This window comes from Cornus florida, unplaced genomic scaffold (genome assembly GCF_030987335.1).
Source record: "Cornus florida cultivar Cherokee Brave unplaced genomic scaffold, ASM3098733v1 CherokeeBrave_3.0.0_Hap2_Chr11, whole genome shotgun sequence".
NCBI lineage: Eukaryota > Viridiplantae > Streptophyta > Magnoliopsida > Cornales > Cornaceae > Cornus > Cornus florida.
This window is the reverse complement of record NW_026775581.1, coordinates 78,460,087-78,482,453: the sequence shown is the minus strand read 5'-3', so window position 1 is coordinate 78,482,453 and position 22,367 is coordinate 78,460,087. Positions and strand designations below refer to the sequence as shown.

At 35.4% G+C, this 22,367-nt stretch overlaps 2 protein-coding genes across 3 annotated transcripts; one reads left to right on the top strand and one right to left on the bottom strand.

The window, feature by feature from the left end:
• The first annotated feature begins 491 nt into the window (after nt 1–491).
• LOC132283494 (vesicle-associated membrane protein 711) lies at nt 492–7,205 on the top strand. Its single transcript, XM_059785441.1, has 4 exons — nt 492–1,226; nt 3,641–3,831; nt 4,246–4,409; nt 6,859–7,205. Exons 1-4 carry the CDS (start codon nt 1,010–1,012, stop codon nt 6,944–6,946), a joined length of 660 nt encoding a protein of 219 aa, XP_059641424.1. The 5' UTR covers nt 492–1,009; the 3' UTR covers nt 6,947–7,205.
• Nucleotides 7,206–7,860: 655 nt separating this feature from the next.
• On the bottom strand, nt 7,861–21,518 carry LOC132282947 (protein FAR1-RELATED SEQUENCE 6-like). Of its 2 annotated transcripts, none has more exons than XM_059784791.1 (3): nt 21,337–21,518; nt 17,824–18,008; nt 7,861–9,955 (listed from the first exon to the last, which is right to left on the bottom strand). In XM_059784791.1, the coding sequence occupies exon 3, from the start codon at nt 9,953–9,955 to the stop codon at nt 7,946–7,948; it is 2,010 nt and encodes a 669-aa protein (XP_059640774.1). In that variant the 5' UTR covers nt 17,824–18,008; nt 21,337–21,518; the 3' UTR covers nt 7,861–7,945. The 2 variants fall into 2 exon arrangements, with proteins under 2 accessions (XP_059640774.1, XP_059640773.1); XM_059784790.1 differs by having other exon boundaries at nt 17,701–18,008; nt 21,337–21,517.
• Nucleotides 21,519–22,367: the final 849 nt, after the last annotated feature.

The following is a 22,367-nucleotide window of genomic DNA, read 5'->3' as shown; positions in this document are numbered from 1 at the left end:
TCAATCAGATTATATGATATGAATTAAATAACAAATTTAATATCGGATAATGATCTGAATTTGATGATAGGGATTAAATAACAAATTTAATATCGGATAATGATATGAATTTGATAATTTCTTACATTAACAAATCCATAATGCCAGAATACTATTTTGAAGCCTAATATCAAAATCCTAAATTTATATATATATATATATATATATATATATATATATGTATTAAGGAAAATGAATATTGCACCCAATAATTAGAATGAATTGCTACACTTATTTTTTTTAATTAGTCAATTATATTCACTTGTATTTAACATAAATAAGTAATAAAAAATCATTCAGTTAGGTAATCTGTTCTGTGTATCACTACTCATATATTAATTATCTATTATTAAATTTATTTAATTACAAAATTATTTAATATTATATTCCATATATTAATAACTCTCCACTTCATCTTATACACGTCAATGAATCTGAATTTGATCCCATCCAGAATAGTTATGATATGAATTGAAACATTGTTATCGTTTGGAATTCAATGATCGGTCCTATCCGAATCCACTCCCAACACGTTTGGGCTCCGGAACCCGTACACCCGGCGTTGCACCAGTGGACTTAAAACGTGGGTCACCACCGGTACCGCCAGCCAACATGCACTCCATCTTCCCCAACATACAGCTAAAAGCAATCGTCCAACCCCAACCATCTTTTCTTCTTTGCTTTTTTGTCCGTAAATTCTCTCTCTAACTTTCAAATTCCAACAGTAATTTCCGCCAAAAACCCTAGCTCTCGTCTCTCTTCCTAAACCATTTATATACACAGAAAAATATATAATATATACACACAAATATTTTAATTGGGACCTATTGTCATCGATCCAATCAGTAGAATACACACACGCATAAAAGCGAGAGATTTATCTGTGATCTGCATATTACCATCGATCTTTTGTCGGTAAAAACTCGAAACAGTCTTAGGGAGAGAGAGAGAGGAGAGAGGGAGAGAAGGGATGGCGATTCTGTATGCACTGGTGGCTAGGGGATCGGTGGTGTTGGCGGAATTCAGTGGGACGACGACGAACGCAAGCGCGATCGCTCGGCAGATTCTGGAGAAAATTGCGGGCAACAATGACACCAACGTGTCCTACTCTCAAGATCGGTACATCTTTCACGTGAAGCGCACCGATGGCCTCACCGCGCTCTGTATGGCTGATGATACTGCCGGAAGTAAGTCTTTGATTGACCCGTTTGTTTACTTTTATTTGTTATTATTATTATTTATTGTTTGAATAATTTTAATGTGAATTGTTTGAAATACTGGGTTGAATTGATGTGCAATGGAATTCGCAATGCTAAATTGAAATTGGATTGGAAGTCTATTTGCAGTTATAATTTTATTCTGTTGCAATTGAAAGTGAGCTACAAACTATAGTTCTGTTGTTTGGGTTTCGCAAAAAAACTGAGTGACAAATTGGAATACTGATTACAATTTCAATAAATAGTTCTGCTGTTACAATATATGAATCTATACTCGGCAATAGATTCCAAAAAGAACTTAAACTGTCTTTTGATCGGAATTCGTGGAATTGGATGGTGGAATTGAAATTCTGATTTTGATTATGTTGCAATTGAAATTGAGCTAGAAGTCTGGAATTATAATTTGTTGTTTAGGTGGCACAAAACTTTTAATTGCCAATTCGGTATATTGATCACAATTTCAACTAGTTTGCATTGTTTAAAGTGATATTTTATATTGATCTATAAACTACAGGAGATGCCAGGTTGCACTTGATAGATTTCTTGATGTGCAATGATAGGAATTGGGAACATAAGATAACTAAAGGGTATCAGAAACTGTTATGGGCCATCCTTGTAATGTTATAGTGATGTTAAAGTTTGAAACATTGAGGTAAGGAAATTATATGGTATGATAAACTGTTCCAAAATATTTAGAGGTTTGTATGGGAAAAAAATGTAATGTTTGAGAGACAAAATAGGGTTAGCCAGTTCGGCCTCATTCTATATTGTCCTCATGATGATTTCAAGCTAAAACTGCAATTGTCACATATAATTGAAAAATGGAAGAGAGAATTTTATTCTGATAATTGCTGCTTTTATGGATGAAATGATTTAACAAAAAGCAATTGGTTATTTATTTATTTATTTAATATATATTTTTTTCTTTCGATAAGTAAAAAACATTTGGTTATTAATAGAAAATTAATAAGAAACATAAAGAAAATTTGTAGAGTGAGAAAAAGTTTGGAATCTTTTTAGGAAGTAAAATTCAGGATTTTGCACAAGCAAGGAAGCAAAAGGCTAGGGAGGCTTAGATTGAAGCACTTAAAAGTCAACCCTAAAAATATAAAGAAGACAAAGTTATTAGATAATATAAACTTATGATTTCTGATATGTCTGCCCTCTGCATTCATGTTAAACACATGAGAGAGAGAGAGAGCAGCAATTTGTTAAATTCGGCAGTCCCATATATTCTTGTTGATTTCTTGTACAATGCTTGTGTTAGGAGGTGCTGGGAACCTAGAATGACAGACACATAGAGCAGCGTGTAGTTTTCTCCTGTGATTGGGAAGCTTCTGACAATTTAAACCTTCTAAAATTACAGTTTGGGGCTGACTTTAAAGAAGCTTGGCTTCCCTTTTTTTTCCTTCTTAACTTTTTTTTTCCCCCAGTTAAGCTTGGCTACCTTTTGCTATCTCAAGTTTGTAAAATTGTGACTGCCCTTCAAGTGGTAGAATTGGAATGAGACATCCCAATTTCAACTTCTACACCAATAATTTGTTGAATTCTGCCCGCTACTTTGTATCCTAAGGGAAAATAGGTAGGTGACAGTGGGTCAGAGTGCAATTGAACCTCTATCATGGATTTGGCCTCATGAATTTAAAAATCCTCTTCAAATTGGTAGTTAGTAGGAATTTTGCATAAATTTAAGCATCACCTTTTTCCCCATATCGTGATGATAATGAACTCTATAAAAGGTGTAAGCATGCCCTACACAAATATTTCCCTTACCTGTATGAATTCAAGATTGAATCCTATGTTTCTAATACGATCAATTGGAGACTTACTGGCTAAGCTAGCTGATATTGTCATTTAATTAGAACGAAGTACTGTTTGTTCCACTTTTGAATTTTTGATAGGACCTGATTCCATTTTTGTGTTCCATTATATTAACTTGAAACCTGTCTTCACACTTGACAATTTTAAGCATTCTTACATAAGAAGGCACACATAATAAATAATACAAGGTCTAGGTTAGGTTATATTACCTGACATCTCAACTCGAGCCTTGGATTGGGTTAGGTTGGATTCATTCCAGTCAACTTACATGCTTACTAGGAATGCTTCAGGGAGGTATTTTTGTATTTGATGACATTAGAAGTTATAGACTTCAAATTTTTGTACCCAAGAGTCTCTCTCTATAGACTTTGGCCTAGTTCGAAATGGTAGTCTAGCTTACATTTATGAACTGTTTTTACCTAATACACGTCTGCTGTTTGGCAGTTGTCTGCCCATTCGTCTTACGACTCTTGCTATTACCTCCAGCTAGGGATTTGGATTTTGTAATATCCTGTATTTTTTCCTGGTAGGTTGTTTTACTCTATTTTGAATTCTTTCTGCAGGAAGAATTCCTTTTACATTTCTTGAAGACATTCATCAGAGATTTGTGAGGACATATGGTCGGGCAGTTCTTTCAGCCCATGCTTATGCCATGAATGATGAATTTTCAAGGGTTTTGAGCCAACAAATGGAGTATTACACAAATGATCCAAATGCAGATAGGATAAACCGATTGAAAGGTGAAATGAGTCAGGTAAATTATGAATGCTCATATCAATATTTTTTTTAAGAATAAATATAAAAAAATAAAATAAAATAAAGTTATCACTTCAAATACTTTCATACTCATCTATTTTCCCCATCCATGATTTATGGGTTTTTCAAAAGCTTTATTATTTTTTGGTTCCTTTGTTGGCTGTATGGTAATTGTCCTAGTACTTGGGTGATTGCTGATGCCTTGTGCTTGATACTTGAGCTGTAATAGGTGCTCTGCTATTTTTATTATGTACTTAGGCTACACTCTTAAGCATACATTTGTAGCATGTTTAAAACTGTTTTGCCTTAGCATACCCTTCCACATGATTTAGAAACAAGTTCATGACATTCTACTTTGTAACTTAATTTTTTGCAGACAATAATTCTTTTCAATTTGATTGTCATCTAACAGGTGCGCAATGTCATGATAGAGAATATTGATAAAGTCTTAGAGAGAGGTGATCGCTTGGAATTGTTGGTTGATAAAACCGCCAATATGCAAGGAAATACCTTCCGTTTTAGAAAGCAAGCACGCCGCTTTAGAAGCACTGTGTGGTGGAGAAACGTCAAACTCACGTATATTCTCTCAACTAAAACCTCTTTTGATGTTTGAGCACTTTCATCAGTATTAGATGGTTAAATTCATTTTTATCTTCTTGGAGCAAAAGTGTCATTTGGAAGGTGGTGTTTGCAACCCACTATAGGGTGAAATTTTCTTTAAGGGTCAGGCTCTGTTTGTTTGCTGGAAAACCTAAATGTTAAAAAAAAAAGAAAAAGGTTTAGTTTATGCAATCCATCCATCACATTAGTGAAAAAAGGATTTTGGCTGGAAACCTTTCAACCTGTATTTGCTGAAAAGATGAAGAATATTAGCAACCCAAATGCCTACATTTAGGATTTGCAGTGGGCAGTGTAATCATGGTGAAGTGTACCTGACTTGAATGAAGAACCTAATCATGTATGTCCAATTTTGGCTTACAGGCAATGTTCATTTAATCAACCTGGCTAAATTTATTGGAGATACGAAAATAGTAGTATATTATCAAATCCGAATAATTTTATATACTATGTCTGGGCAGCTTCCTGAATTCAATCAATTTAAATCAACTTTATTATTATTTATATTCTGAATTAGTTATGTTTTAAAAGGTACAAATTTAATATCTCCCTAGTAGGAATTTCACGAGAGTTTTCATTGTCTCGAAGCCAAAAGTTTTGAAATATAACAAGAATTTCGCTTGGATTTCTGACAACTCAGAAACAAAAGCGGGTAAATTATATTGACCTCACTTCTCCCCCCAATATATATATATATATAAATATATATTGATCCCTCCTGAGGTGTCTAATAGTTTCCCTCTTGTTTCAGTAGTTTCACCAACATCCCTTCTATCTTTTTATTGGTAATGGGATGGATTCTGTTATCCTCAGGACCTTAAAGTTTCATGATTTGAAAATTAATTAAACCTTAAATGTGAGCTGTGCCTTTAAAGTAGCCATATGCAAAAGGAAAGAAAACAGCAATGGTGGACCATAATATGTTGTCACCTCGGAAATAAATGAGAACCTGACAATTCATGGAAGACCACGACCAATCAACACAATTCCCAATTCACCATTGCTATCCAACCTGCAACCTTCACAGAAATCACACCGGCCTCATTATCCTCTTCTAATTTTTTTTTTTTTAATTATCTCTATAATTAACCGACTCCATCACCTTTGAACAACCACAACTTACGAATCAGCATCACCGCGACACCACCAATCTAACCATGAATGCGTTATCAGGTTCAAAGTCACACCACCACTTCAATTAACCTTTACAACATTTGATCCAAACTATCACCATAATTGCTGACAACACCGTGACCTCAAATTCAACTTTCATTGCTGACATAACACCAATTTCCTCAATCTGCATATTCACACGAAGTCCCAAAGTTCACGTTGCTACCATCATCGTTCATATGTACAAATTTATATTAGATTCATACATATTGGTACATACAAATCTTCATATATGTATATATAGATAGTTGTTAAGGTGATAGTAGTGGTTTCTAAGTGGTGGTTGTTTGACAGTGATGGATATGGTTTATTGGCTAAAGATTAGAGCTAATTGTTGCAGTGATGGTGGGAGTGACGTGGCATTGATTGTCGGATTTGACTACACAAATAAATTTGCATTAATCACCATTAAAGCTACTATAGAGCTTCAATATGACTGTTTTGCCCACTTTTATCAATATGATGGAAGCAATTTGAATTGTTTTAAATAATCTTTTTTATCTGATATTACTATCTATGTAGCATCCTCTCTTTCCATCAATAATGCCTTATTCTTCGAATGAGGAATTGCATGCCTAAGTGGATTAATTTCAAAAGGAGCTTTAAAGCTGAAGCTTTTTATGACCCTTTGTTTTCTGTTGAACTTCCCAATTTCAATACAATTCCTTTCCAAATTATGAGCAGAAGTTGACCAAGGTAGCTGCAACACTTATCTTGGAATCTATCATTTCTCAGTGGACTTGCATGACTTCACATATTTACAGGTCTGGAAAAGAGCTCCTCGTGAAATTGCTTAACAGCGCATTATTTAAATTTGATATTGTTGAGTATCGTACAAGCTGCTCAAAATGTCAACTTTAACCCATGGCTAATTATAATATTATATCACTCTTCAGCAAAGAGAGGGTATAGTTTACAAAATGTCACTCGAGCATAAATTGTAATTCATTCATTTTGACTATGTATAGTTTACAATTGTTCTTGAATCGTCCTCTAGCCATCTGTAATCCTTTTAAAGGAATGATCTCAATGTTTAAACATTGTGAAACCACATTGTTCTAAAATCCCATTATCCCAAATGTTGCCCTTATACGGTTTAAAATAGTTGTATTATACATGATTGGCATAACCTAGATGGTAAGATGGTGCCTAAATTATTATTATTTTAAATTTATGTATACAATGTCAATATTATGTCATGTTGCCTGATGACATAATGGTCTGTCTACTGCAGGGTCCTGGCAATAGTCCTCCTCCTGGTGATTGTTTATGTTGTGCTGGCATTCGTCTGCCATGGGCTTACACTACCTACTTGCCTGTAATGAGGGTTTGTATTGAGTGATATTCGATTGCTTCCTTTTCTTCTATTCATTTGGGACATGGATTCTTCTATCCCCTTTTTTTGGAGCAAGTTGTCTTAGATTGTGTGTCCTATCTGTAGTGTCTGTTATGGCAATTTGAATTTGCTTAGTTTGCATGATTCTTAATACGTTGGCTTTAAATGTTACAATTTGTAAAGGATTACTACTCTTTGGTGCACAATATTTATGGACTATCGTATGTATCTGGGTTTTTATTGTATTTGAGAAATAGCAGAAAGACAGACATTCCTTGCTCATTACGAGACAATCACTTATTCACAAAACTCATGGGGTTAATAGTTTTCATTTCCCATTTTATGGAAAACCCTTTTCGCTCCGCGTAGCCTTATCCCCTATTGGACTATTGTACCATAAGTGTTTTTATTGTATTGAGAAACTTAAAGATTCACCTTAGCATATATGGTTTTGGCAAAAGAATTATCTTCTCAATTAAGCACTCCACAACCTGGGAAAGAAAAATGTAACAGAAACCTGACAAACTAAATCACGGCGAAAAGCAGTAGGAACGATATAAATGGAAAACACTGGGATATAAGCATAGAAAACGTTACTGGTAAATCAATGTTTCTGTAAGCACTGTCAAATTAAATATTACATAGTCCATTAAAAATAAATATATTACACTTTGTTTTAAAAAAATTTCCAAGATATATTCAGTAATGATCTCCAAAATAGGTTCTCTCTATATCAACAAAATGATGCTTACCTCAGCTTCATTTTTTGCTACTAGCAATTATGAATCAGAAAGAACAAGGCGTGCCATCCCAAAAACAATTTCCGAGTATCTTATCTGCATGTGTGTGTGTGTGTGTGTGTGAGAAAGAGAGAGAGAGTGTGTGAGAGAGAGAGAGAGAGAGAGAGAACCAAATATAATTTTAACAGTGTTATATACAATTATAGCTAATTGCCATGTTTGATTGAGAGCATATTATGTTACCATTAAACCAAACTGTCCTCTACAAGACTAAACTTTTGCAACAACTCATCTAATTCTTGCAATGCAGTCTTATAATGTTCCTGAGACTCTGTCCCTTCTTCCACAACTTGAATGACACTTTTATACAGATGATTATAACGATGCACTGGGTTATTTACATCAACATCATTGGAGCCACTATCTGGATGATATCTGCGCTTAAAGTCCTTACGCCAACGTGGTAGAATGTATCTCGATGGGATTTCTTCCACGCCATTGTAGTTGAGGACACTTAATGCATGCCTGCAGAGGTAACCTTTAAAATTGAACAAACTGCAAATGCAACGGATATCAACTTGTGTCGTCTCATACAAAACCTCATAATACCTCACCTCCTTCTCCCTTCCCTCAACTTCAACTCGTTCTTTGACCACATATGTTATAATTGGCCCGTTAACACTTACTTGCCTTGTGTTAAAACAAGAATACATTCCCTCGACTTCAGATTGGAACTTCTTGAAGATTTCCTTTGTGTACACCTCAGCGAGCTGCAACTCAAAATTACATCTAGTTTTCAATTCAAAGCTTGAATTTCTCGACTCCAGATCCCCCATGGCTTCTTTCAGGTGCTTCCTTTGTAAAGCTAGATCATATTTATCTACAAATTCTTTAAATGATGTATGTTTATGTACATAACCATCGAAAAACGCATTCATGCACTCATTTTCTTTGATAGGGATCATTCCTGCAAAAGGAGTGTCTTTTAAGTAAACCGGAACCCACCTTTGTCGATCTTCATACAATGTTTGCAGCCATTTGTTATCCCCAAGGCCATGCCTTGTCGTCATATCACCCCAAGAAGTTTCAAACTCAGCTATCTTCAAGGAGTCATAAACTGCTTGATTCAATTGTCTTCTGATTGCTTCATACCCCTTCAGTCCCCCCAACTTCTCAAATACTCGTTGCATGATATACCACAAACAATAACAATGAATAGCCTCTGGGAAGACCTGAGAGACTGCAATTTGCAAGTGCCTGGACTGGTCGGTAATAATAACTTGTGGAGGCTGCCCAAGCATACATGTAAGAAGGGCTCTAAAGATCCAAACAAAATACTCTACCGATTCATGTCCAATGATACCGCATCCCAGCAAGACAGAATGTCCATGGTGATTTACTCCAATGAACGAAATGAGAGGGATCTCGTATTTGTTTGCCAAGCATGTTGTGTCGATTGCAATTGCGTCACTGAAGTAGCTATATGCAGTCCTGGACCTGGCATCTGCCCAAAACACATTTCTTAAACGCCCTTCGTCATCAAGATCCATCAAGTAAAAGAAATTTGGATTTGTCAACTTCATGCGACAGAAGTAGTTATAGACTGCATGTGCATCCCCCTCTTTGAGTTCCAAATGCTTAGAGTTATCAATAGGATTTCTACCCTCTCTTTCATCAATATTTGAGTATCCATTAGATCCAGTGTCAGCAAGAGCTGCTCGGTACAATTTAATAGTATGTATTTCAGTAACAGGCTCTGTCTGATGTGCTTTTTTGGCTGCAAGAATCATTTTTTTATGCGACTTGTAAAAGCGTTTGATTTCCGGATTCACTGGGTGGTTGTGTTCAAGTTCTACTTCAACTATTCTCCACCTTTTAGAATCCACGAGCCTAATGACTATCATTGCAGGACAACCGGTTCTTGTTTCTGGTCTAGGATGGTTTGCTTCACTCTTTTTCTTGAAACCTGCACTACTGCAGCTAAGTTTTGCCCTATACCGTTCTTTTCTCTTTGATCTAAACCATGAATTACTGACTCTTATGCCGAAACCTTGTTCCTTTCCAAACATATTATAAAAATCATAGGCTTTGTCAAAAGATTCGAACTCCAAACCAACAGTAGGCAGTGGGGGTTCCTTCCTTGATTGTGTTTCACTGATATCGTCATCATGTTCCAGCATAGTGCAGTCTCCTTCATCCTCATACTCATCACCTTCGTCGAACACTGGCTCACTGTTGAGACAAACTTCCTCCATCTGAAACACAAATTGAACCTAATTATGGATAACAAGAAAACATGTTGACAAGCTCATGCTATCAGAAACAGAGAGCACGTGTTACTCATCTAATACAGTTCCAACTTCCAACTAATTTCCTGGCTCAGATCCCTTTTTTTTTTTTTTTTTTTTTTTTTTTTTAACTAAAAGAAAAAAGAACAAGTAGAAAATAATAAAGGCATCGTTAAAGCAAAACGTAGCGGACACGTACAAAGAGACAGGCAGAGAGAGAGAGAAAGAGAGACAAGTCTAACCAAATAATATCCTCCATAATAATAAATATATTTTGAAATAGTATTCTATAACTTATTTATTACATTCTTCACAATTAAGCTCCTTACCTAGGTTAATCGCATCTTTTCCTCTTTTCCGATCTTTGAACATTTCTTTTTATCTGGTTGCATTCATACTGACAATTTTTTTATTTTATAATCTAATCATTGAACTTGTCTTTAATTTTTTTAGTTGTGTTCAATGACTGGTTAAACTCAAAGAAACAGCATTCATGAGTAGATGGTGCAAGTCCCGACCATCAGACCATGTCAATAATCTTGAAATACAAAACCATTAACATCTCTATTAATGATAACCAGCAAGTAGTTATTATAATGAGACAGGGACTTGAATTAGTCAACAAAACATAGCATATACAAGTTGAAAATCAGATAATTTGGCTGCTTTTAGCTGCTTCATACAAGTTGTATACCAGTAAAGTTCCCTGAAGGTGTGGGTCCAAACAGTTGAAACAAACACATCAGCATGATCATGATGCAATGCTGGATGCCATAATTCACCCCCAAAATCTACCTGACATAATATATTACTGAAAGTTGTGAAATCCCGTGATTGAGTTAATTAGATTGGCCAACTTTGAATTTCTGATGTATTGAACAATTACCTAGTACATTCTTAGATATTCACAAAACAAAAAGTAAAAACTATTTCGAAGTGTGTTGAATAAAATAATAGAATCTCAATTGCATGAAAAGTTGTTCTCAAATTCTTTTCCAAAGAGTCCTGATGAAAACCCAAACTCAATTCAAAGTGAAATCTACTTTTAATTGCCGTTAATGGAAGCTGAAGATTGTAGGTGTTTTTTTGCAATTAACCCTCCAGAATATAAAGTAAACTCCTACAATTGAAGCTAGAAAATGAGTGTCCTCATTAGGTGAACTTCTCCACTCCTAAAGATGAAGAGAGGTCCAAAACCACATCGCCGTAGCTGTCAGCTTCTTCACCAAATTGCCGTAAAAGATTGACAAGCAAAAGCAATCCCTCAGTAAAATCTCCTGTAAAGTATCCAAAGGGGAATCCACTGTAAGCTCAGCAACATTTCTAACCAAAAAGAAGTCGTCTAACATATCATGAACCTTTTTGAAGTGGCTCATTTCATACAGCAGAAGACTACGTATGAATAAGGACTCTTTTACATCCCTCCCTAGCTACTTTAGGTTGTAGGATAGGTCCTGTGTAGGGAAGTTATAAAAACCTTTATAAATAAAGTGGCCATAAAGCTAGGGGCCCAAGGTCATCAAGTAGAGCCAACCAATATAACTGTAATGTCTCCCCAGTGAACAAATAGGATCCCCAGGTTTCTGGATATTCTCACCCTCCAAAAAAGCAACAATTTTTGGCTTAATAGAGTCACAATACCAGACAGCTTGGAGAAGTTCAACACAAAACCCCTCCTTTGCCTCCTAAAAAAAAGAGAACCATTATACAATTGCCTTGAATACCAAGAGAGTTAACATCCAAGTTATATTTGTGTCTCCCCATAGATCAAAATTTCAATATTACAACAAGAGAAAACCAAGACCTTGATGCATATGATGATCCTCAAAAAGATGCCATCAAATATTATTATTGACAAAAACCTATGAAGCACGGACATGCGTTGTAGGGCTGACGTACCAGTGTCGGACACGTGTCCGACACGCACACGCGTGTCCCAGCCTCGGACACGTGTCCGACACGGATCTACCGGTGTCCTATTTTTTTATTCATTTTTTCAAGTCGGACACGCCATAAGATACGCCCGAGACACACCGGAGGACACGGCTGGTACACCGGAGGACACGGGTGTAGGACACGGCAGTTCAGATTAATAAAAAAATGGAGGGGATGAGAGAGAAACTGGAAGGGAGAGGGGAAATCAACAAAGAGATGATGAAGAACCTGATGATCATGCTCTGGTTGGTATGGATCAATCGAAGACAGAATGAAAGAAGAAATCTCTTTTAATTATTTGAGTGAAAATTTGTTTGCATATTCTCTAAAAATAAATCAATAGACAGAGGAGAAGGAAGATAGAAAGTTAAGAGGAGGAGATGGCGTCTGGCCAAGAATTCCGATTCTGTTAGAGTCTCTCTCGTCTCGGTGTGAACAGATCTTAACCAAAGGCTTGATTGCCTTTTTCTTCCTCTGTCAGTGGTTTTTGGTTAATAAAAGAGGAATTCAATCTTGAAGAGAGAGAGAGTCAAACTTGGGAAGACCGAGGAAGATAGAAATCTTATCTTCTGTGTTTGGTTACAAAGTTAATCTTATCTTTTGTGTTTGGTTACAAAGTTAAAACTATTCTAGTATTAATACAAATTCTAGTATTGGATATAAAGATATATCACATATTTATTGTTTGAATTTTAATAGAATTTGGATTGGAATTAATTTAAATGGATCATGTCTATTAATGTAAATTAAAAATTAAGAGAAATTAAAATTTTATATATAATAAAAATATATATTATTATTTTATTACCGTATCCTTGCCGTGTCCGTATCCTATTTTTTTTGAAATTTGCCGTATCGCCGTGTCCGTGTCGTATCGTACCTGTGTCCCTTGTCCGTGCTTCATAGACAAAAACCCAAGGCCGGCCAACAAGTCCTATACTTGTAATCCAAAAAATTAACATTTTTCTAAAAGGCAAATCACCCAAATAGTAGCTAACCGAACAGTGGAGCACAATACCATACATATAAACCTAATAGTAGATACCACAATTAAGCACAGGATTACTGCAACGGGTGGGTGCTTCGTGATCCGACCTAAAAGCTTAAGCTGTCAGGTGGGGCTAACACCCAACCTATTCACTTTTCCATCTGGATCCGATGTGGGACAAGCTCCCTCTTATTACATTCTCCCCCACCCGAACTCGCAATGCCCTCGTTGCGGCTCGGGCCACCTTGCCTACCCGGGGTGTAAACTCGGACGCCCTCAGGGCTGGGTGTTTGGCGTGACACCAGTTTAAGGACTGGGTCTGACTTTGATACCAATTATAGCGGGTTGGCGCTTCACGATCCGACCCAAAAGCTTAAGCTGTTAGGTGGGGCTAACACCCAACTCATATATACCCATTCACTTTTCTATCCGGATCCGATGTGGAACAAGCTCCCCCTTGTTACAATTACCATGGGAGTAGCCCAAAAGATCCCCCATTACAAAAAACAATAATAATATAAAATAGTGTGTCTTGGCCATAAATAATAGAAGTATAAGGATGTGTCAATAAATGGTCCTCCATTTCAGAGCTACTATTCCACATCACAGGCATGTCATGACATATTACTCTCTAAAGCTACCAACTTAAAGTATCCCAGTTGTATTCGATTTCTTAATCGAAACAGTCCAGGCAAAACTTTTTTACTTTTAAAGGAAACCTTATCCTTCATAAACAATTTGGAACATTGAGAAATAATGAGATAAACATTCTTCACATGCACAATTCACAAGAGAACAAGTAAAAGAATCAAAATGAACAAACCACTACTTTCTAAACACCCATATCTACTCGTAAGAGGGGGGGGGGGGGGGGGGGTGTTGAAATTATCAAAATATAGAGATAGATGGCATGTCCGCGGGGGAAGATAGAAAGTCCAGTAATTTCAGTAAATAATTTCACACTTGGTTGGTAACTATTTGCAGTGATTAAACAATTGGTAACACCAACAAGACTAACAATAGAGACCTTTTCAATCTAGATAGACTAAGATATGAGTCTAAGAATGACTAAAAGGATTATCATGAATCCTCCTTGATCAAATCCTTAATCCATCCCACAATGAGTCCTGTATCCTTGAAGGGTATATTGGCATCCTAACCATATCTTGAAGATCATAATATTTTTAAGCATAAAATTCCTCATTAACATCCATTTTTTCTAGTAAGTGTATAACCATTTACCAACATGGCTCCATCCTTCAAAGATGCCATGACCCCAAGGCATTGAAGTGTGTGTTTTTGGGCTATTCTCAATCTTAGAAAGGTTACAAATGTTACCATCCTCCCAGTTGTCAGCGGTTTATATCCATGGATGTTTCTTTCTTTGAGCATACACCATACTATAGTGGTTCAGTTGGTTCTCAAAGTGAGTGGTTCCCATTTAATACTGTTGATGATCACCTCCTTCCGTTTTCAACTCCTCTACCTTTTCATGTTTCATCTTCTATTATTCCTCCTCGTGATACCCCTCTAGCAGGGGGCATTGTTCCTTTTCCACAGGTGTACAGTCGTAGACAATAGGCTCAAGCTTCTAATTCCAAGACCGATTGCCTTGTCCCTTCGACACCAGCTCCGCCTTCTCAAGCTATTGTTCCGCTTGATGATCACCCCGTTGCTCTTTGGAAGGGTAAACATTCTTGTACTTATCCTATTAAGAATTTTATTTCTGATTGTGCTCTCTCAGCCTCCTATCGGAGTTTTCTTGTTTCTGTTGCCTCGGTTCCTCTTCCTTCTAGTGTTGTTAGTCCATACCCCAAGATACCTTTTCTACTTTAAACAATGGACTTTGTTGAATTTCCATGTCCCTATCCACTATATCCCTTTTGCTCATTTTCTGGAAGCAATACAGTCTGGAATCACAAACAAGGAAAGGTATTGAGTAGGTACATTTGCTAAATATGACTAAATAAGAGTGACGATTTCTCATGTAAAAGCTTTAGTCCATCAATCTAGACAGTTGGACAATTCTCTTGACCACTAGATTCAAGAAACCACTGCTCTCAAGTCTCAAGATGCCATGTTAGGGGTTACCAAGGTAGTTAAGAGGACACACACTGGATCCAAAACACAAGTAGAGAGAGAGGAGGGGAGAGAGAGATTCTCTGATCACAGGTGGTATCATATGGAACCAAACATACCCTTTGATCTCTGAAGACATTATAGACCTCAAGTCAGTACTGGCATTTATATGACATTTCTTTTAAAAACCAACGTGGAACCAGACATACCCTCACACTCTCATTCCCAATCTCTTTTCACTCACCAATCATAAGCATTTTGCATGCTTTACAACTTACTTCACTCAGTAGTTTGCATATATAACACTATCAACAAAGCAGACACAGATATTGCAACTCAAAAAAGAAATAGAAAACTTTCAAATTTCTCGATTTGTGCTTACACTGTGAGACAACACGTTGAACCATCACCAAGTCGGGAAATCCATATCACGAAATATTCAACCACTACATCATAAAAACAAATTATAGAAAACCTTGTTGTTCTCAGCTAACTCATTAAAACAGGTTTTCTTACTCTTGTCTGAAATGCAAACAATGGAGTTGGTTCAACCTAAAAAACTATTGAGCCAAGGAATGGTATGTAGATGCAAATGACAGCTAAATGGATCTGGATCCTCTCCAGCAGGTTATCTCTCTTGTTTTTCCTGAAACAAGATCTGAGGGTTAATAGAAAACCAATTCATTTGGTTATTTACTTAACAACACTACACCAATTTGAGGCCAAACAGATTCCAAACTGTGATGTTATGGTCCAAATTTGGTGCCGGATCGTGTTGCGACCTGATGACCTGTTTGTTGAGCTTTGTGTGGCCCCGAGGAAAATTTTTGACCTGTTTTTGCTCATGGGTCGTGGACTCTAATTAGTACTCTCTTGTAGCCCAATATATAAGGGCGTTTAGGGTTTAGATTGGGTGGTGAGACCGTGAGAGAGACACTGAAATTCGTACAGAATTGAGAGTGAGGGGCAGAAACTTGTAATCTCCGATTTTACACATAGTGAAGACTTTCATAATTATTACTTGGTTCGCTGCGTTTGTCGTAACACAAACATTAATGGAAGACCATTTGCTTCAATCTCACTATGCTCTACCCTCCCAACGTTCTATTTGACTCTTGATTGCTGTCTGTCACAGCAACAGCCGTTCGCGATCTGACTCTTGATTGTGTTGACCACCCTTGAGTTATGTCCTCATGCAACGGCTTGCTCTGTTCGTTTAATTCAATTGATGACATTGCCCTCTAGAATCATTTGACCAAAAAACACTGGAAGTTACGGTCACACCGATTGAGTTCTTGCCTGAATTCTGGATTTCCCATTCTATCGTTTGCGGGTTTGGGTATGATTCTAATCAGTAAACACTGCAAGTTGGTGAGGATAATACAGTTTGATTTCAAAGATAATGAATCATTTTTTTCCTTCATAAATTAACATTTACAGTGAAATTGAATTTTCAGAGCCTGAGTAAATGGATAAGAATTTTCATATGAATGGGAAAGTTATGTTGCCAATTGGCAACCCACCAGCTTAATAACGTCCAAATCAACTCGTTCGAGAAATGAGAGAGAAGAGCTAGGGTTCTTCCAATGAACAAGAGTGAAGTTCGAAAGAGAGCAAAGAGAGATCGAAGAATAGAGTGACAGAAATTTCAGAAAGAGATTGAAGCGTAGAGAGAAATTTTGGTATGAAATTCGTACAGAAAGGTTTTGTTAACATTTGGAATCTGCATGACACCAAACCTTGGATTATAATTAAGTGAATTATTAAATTAAGTGGCTTTTTATTAACCCTCACATTTAGTTTCAAGGAAAACAGGAGAGAGAGATCTCTGAAGAGGATCCAAATCCCAGATAAACAGTCAGAAGATTCATTTGATCCCTTTTTTTTCCCCTTGTGTGTGTGTGCCAGTTGGGAATGGAATTAGAAGAGCTGACAACATTAGAGAAACATCCTTTCGAGGAAAATGATTCCTTCTGAGGAGGTTGTCTCCGCTAGATTATGACACCATACCAAGTTCTGAGAGAGTAGTAACATGTACAGTGAACACTTGTGTACATATCCGAATGGAGTCAATAACTTTCTTGTATGGTGTGTTACCATCTTCCAATTGCTAATCTCCTATCCTCTTCCGCCATCTTGCAAATAGTGCATTGTAAAGATGGGCCTTAAGTCATTGGGTGGCAGGGTTCATGTATGAGAAAGCAATTTCTATAAAATTTTGATATTTCTCAATTAAGTAGCGGTACTAGGAAAGAAGAAGTACATAATTTCAATTCTTCAACAAAGATACAGATCTATAAGGACTATATGCTGAGCTCATTTTACTGGGAATCATTTATGTGTATAGTTAATATAATTTGCTTATTCATACATAAGCATTATCACAGAACCTTGAAATGCAAATAGGTTTATACAATGCTTTCATACTTATTATGATCTTTAATTCGAAAAGAGTTCTATTTCTTGTCAAGATTGTCACTCATTTATATTAGTTTATATTTTTAAGCCTCTAATTCTTCAAGTTTATGCTTCACATGTGAAAGGATCAACTTTTGAATGCCTAAAACAACCTTAAAGTATGAATTCAGAATAATTTAAAGACAAATGTTTTGAAACTATGCATCTAAGAGTGATTTCAATTTGACGTGCTAAGAAAGAAAACTTCAATTTGATGTGCTAAGAAAGAAAACTTCAATTTTGAGGTGCTTACATGTAGGCGTGGTCTTTTTCAAACTAACATAGAGAACAACCAAAGGTTGTACAGTGAACCGGAGATATCATCTTCAATCAAGCTCTAAAGCCACCAATCATGTCATGATTCTGACAAACTCACCTATTTGTAAATTCTTTGCCAAACTAGAATTGAGAAGAACGCTTCAGAAGCTCTGAAACAACCATATATATTTTTAATCAGAAGTAAGCTTCACAACCATTGCATACTTGAAGGCACCGTAGCAATTCTCTCATCCAAAAGGAGGAGTCACCAACTCATGTCCAGACATTAAGAATTACCTTTTCCTGAGATAACAAATAAACATACTTATGCAAGTCAAGACAATAAATAGAACAGAAAAGGGAAGAAAAACATAAAAAGAAAAGAATGATTTCATGTCATGATACTCTTTTTCAAATCAAGAAAACAAATCATTGAAATAAGCTCATTCTATTTATTTTCTTTGCCAAGTAAGTTACAAGGCCTTGAACACTATCCAAAGGCCTCGAACACTATCCAAAGGGTTGAAGTACAAATAGACTCCAAACCCAAACAGGCTTGCAAGGATTGGTAGCTCGTTCTACTTATACTTCACAATGAAAGGATGATTAAACACATAACAATTCAAATCCGTAACTGATATGAAAATACTAACAGAAAAGAAGAATTTATTATATGAAGGAAACATATGACATTTTAAAAGAAATTTACAAAAACATACTATGAAAAGGTGTTCTAGGGTTCTCAAATAAGGAAAAAACATAAGAGTCAGAAGCACACAATGGTGAGATAGATTGACGGCTTTATTTCTCAATTACAAGGGAGGTTCTTAATATAATAAAGTTTTATATTGTATGATTGAGTTCTAAAGCAAGAAGCTTCATTGAATACTTGAAGAAAGGTCAGCCACAACACCTACACATCAAAGGATTGGACGACTAGTCATTGGAGATCAAATCAGCGGTTAGAGAAGTGGATTGCGTGAGTGAGCGGATTTGTTGACGAAGCAGACAGCCTAAAAACTCGAGTTTGGTGTAAATCTATGTTCCTATTTTGATGCCTTTTTTTTTTTAAAAAAAAACTTCTTGTTATCTGTTTACTGGAAATGGAGTTTTTCCATTTTAACTTTGTAATGTCAGGGTATGCCCTCAATTCTCCTTCTATACTTCTGTTCCTTCCTTTTAATACAAGTCCATTTAGGGAGAAAAAGAAAAAATGGTAACCCAGTTGGAAACTTCTTTCTGGACTAGGTCTCGTGGTTTTTCTCCATTGGGATTTTCTATGTATAAATCGTGTGTTTTGTATGGTTGCATGATTTATTTATTTTTTCTTTCTCTACTTAATTGAATTATATTGTTGTGTTCTAAATATAATTGTCATAATTTAAAAATCAATTACTCCTAATTTTTTTGAATGGCAAAAACGGATTACTCCTAATTGATATTGGACAAGATCTATTCATCTTCCTCTAGATCTAGGTCTTGTGGTTTTTTCTCCTTCGGGATTTTCTACGTAAAAATCGTGTGTTTTTGTATGGTTGCATAAATTATTTATTTTTCCTCTCTACTTAATTGAATTATATTGTTGTGTTCTAAATATAATTATGATAATTTAAAAATCAATTACTGTTAATTAAAACTGGACAAGATCTATTCACCTTCCTCTAGATCTATTTTGAGCCTTGCGCTAACTCTACAATCAGAGCTTTACAATCCTAGACTTCTCAGTTCTCTGTGTCCCATCTATTAATATATATATATTTTATATGTAAAAGTATATTAGAAAGCGTCCCCAAGGACCCAAGGAGCCCAAAAAACTAACTGTCTCATATATAGATGTACAATATCTACCCATGACCCAACAAAAAAGAGAGCAAATGAAAACAAATTTTACATTCCCAATCAAAGATTCCTCTCCATCAAAGGATATATTTAAATAAATTTCTTAATTTTGAACACATAAATGACCCTTCTTGGACATATGCTAACATGTGGCATTGTGACTAATGAACCTTGAACTTTAAACAAGGCTTTCTTCTTTAGCATCGATAAAAGTCTAATTAAAATAAAAATTACACTAATGGTTTATATAATATTTACAAAAAGTTGATCTTTATTAAGAAACAAAAGCCATGAGAAGGTTTTTATTTAGATAGCAATAATGTGAATAGGAGAAGACTCACTAAATTATGTGTGTGCCTGCATGTACATATAATTACCTACATGCACAAACACATCCATACAAATATATGTCATGATATTACATACTTCTCTATGCGACATGGGCAAGTTTAACAATATGATTTATAAGTTACAACTTTCATGTTACATTGATTAAATATTCATCTACCATATTTAATATAACTTCATATATAAAAAATATATAATGTCTTCTTGTATTCTTGCACATGCTTCCTAGGACAAGAACAAATAATTTGTTGCATTTAAACTAGTATAAGAAAGAAAAAGAAGATTTTAAGGCAAAAAAACAATAAATTTTCATCTATTTTCTCAAAAAAAAGAGAAGAATAAAAGAAACTAGTTATTAGGTTTCAACTGACAGACACATATTGAAGAGACTGAGTGAAGACCCGCGGGCTGACACTACAGAAGAGAAGAACTAGGACTGTATTCGTATTGTGGAGGAGCTCTGTATGAGAGTCTCGTAGCCTAGAAAAAAGTAAGAACTGAGGTGAATCAGCTGGTTCAAATGGAAATTCTCTTAAGACATGGGAACTCTCACCGTTCAGGTGAAAGGCGACTCCTTTCTGGTTTTGAGCCAGCTTACATGAAATCCAGCCAGAAGGTGCCCACGTGCTTGTTCAAGAGGGGCCGGAGAGCGAGTGGTTAGTGGTGAGGTATATATTATCATACTTTTCCCTATATTATCATTCAATTTTGCCATTGCTCTCTTTCAATAGCCTTGCCCCAAATAGTACATTTCATTCAATCACTTCAATTAATGCTCTTTCCCAAATCAATGACAAGTGAATTATAGCCTTGGCACATTTCTTCTTTGACTTAATTTTAAGTTTAATGGAAAACTATAAGGATTTTTTTTTTTCTTTATTTTCTTTATTTTTTTTCTTTCTCTGAAGTTCAAGAGATTTTTGCCTTCTTCTTTGAAGTTCCAGTGCCTAATCTAGTGAGTTTATATACACTTAAAAATAGCATGTATGACAGAAAGGAAAAAATAAAAATAAAATAACGTTCAAGATCATTTATCTAAGGGACTTCGTCCATTCAACCTTCTAAAAAAAAAAATTAAAAAATAAAAAATTTTCCATTCAACTGACTAATAATTGTTCTAACCAGTTGGGTTGTAAAAATTTGGGAATCATAACATCAGTAAAAGTTATAAAGATCTAACTCTTCTCCCCCCTTCATCTTCTCATCAACAAAACAAAAACCAGAAAAAGGGTTTGTAGTTATACATGTTTTTATACAGTCCAAAGCCTATTTCTCAGCAAATATGTATACAATTTTAATCATATGTATACCCTAGTATGTACGTGTGTCTATATGTGTAGGAAAGCTTAGGTCAAACATATTGCAAATGAAAACAATCTACAACCGAAATTGAGGGTTTTAATAGCCGATTTACAGTGAAAAAAAAAGTTTCGTACGAACTTACAGTGAATAACAGAGTTGGTGTTGGCCGGAAAGTCATCGGCGGTTGGATTCGCGGCAGTTCCAAGTTGAAGGGGAATATAGTCACACAAGGGTTAACAGAGTCTCGGTGGATCTTTCGATCCCTTGAGTTGACACGTGGGGGTAATATGTCTTATATACATATACATATTATATATCTGAGTCCATTTCGTATTGCTTTTTTTTAAACAAATAGAAGATTGAAAAGGATGAGGGAGAGGATTTTTTTTTTTTAAATATTGACTTTTGAAGGCATGTTTTAGAGTCAAAAATATTTTTTTCATAAAATGAATTTTTGAAACTTTTTTACCCGAAAAACTATTCACTTATTTTCTATGGTTTCCTTAACCATGGTTAGCTTTGAAAAATTTTAGAATATTTTGGAGGTATCATATTCTGTGTTTCTAAGTTATTAGATGTGGTCAGTAACAGATCCAAAAAATTTTATGAAGGAGGGCGGTCTTTTAATTTATGCGGAAAAATTTATGTGATGGATCCATTTTGTAATTTTATAGGGTTTTTTTTTAAAAAATTTTAAATAATCTAAAGTATAAAATGCAAAAAATAAAAAATAAAAAATAAAAAAAATAGTTTGGCGAATTGTAATTTTAGTGGGGGCATCTTCATAAATTCTTAAACTATAAAATACAAAAAATTAAAAAAATAGTGGGGCGAATTGTAATTTTAGTGGGTGCATCTTCATAAATTCTTAAACGTTAAAAGTATAAATGCAAAAAAAAAAAGAATCCAGTGGGAGCATCTTCATAATTTTTTTTTTAAAAAAAGGTATAAAATGAAAATATAAAAAATCCAAGTCCTATGTTCGGTCCGTACTTGGATGTGGTGGTGGGGCCTACCACATAGATGATCCAATCACAAATAGATCTTGGGTACGGTAACTCAGGTATTGTAGAACTTCTAGTTAGTTTTTTGAATTTGCTTTGTTAACAAAATTTGCATAAGTGCAAAAACATCTTTGGTTTAAGGTTCACACTTCAAACAAATATTTATGAA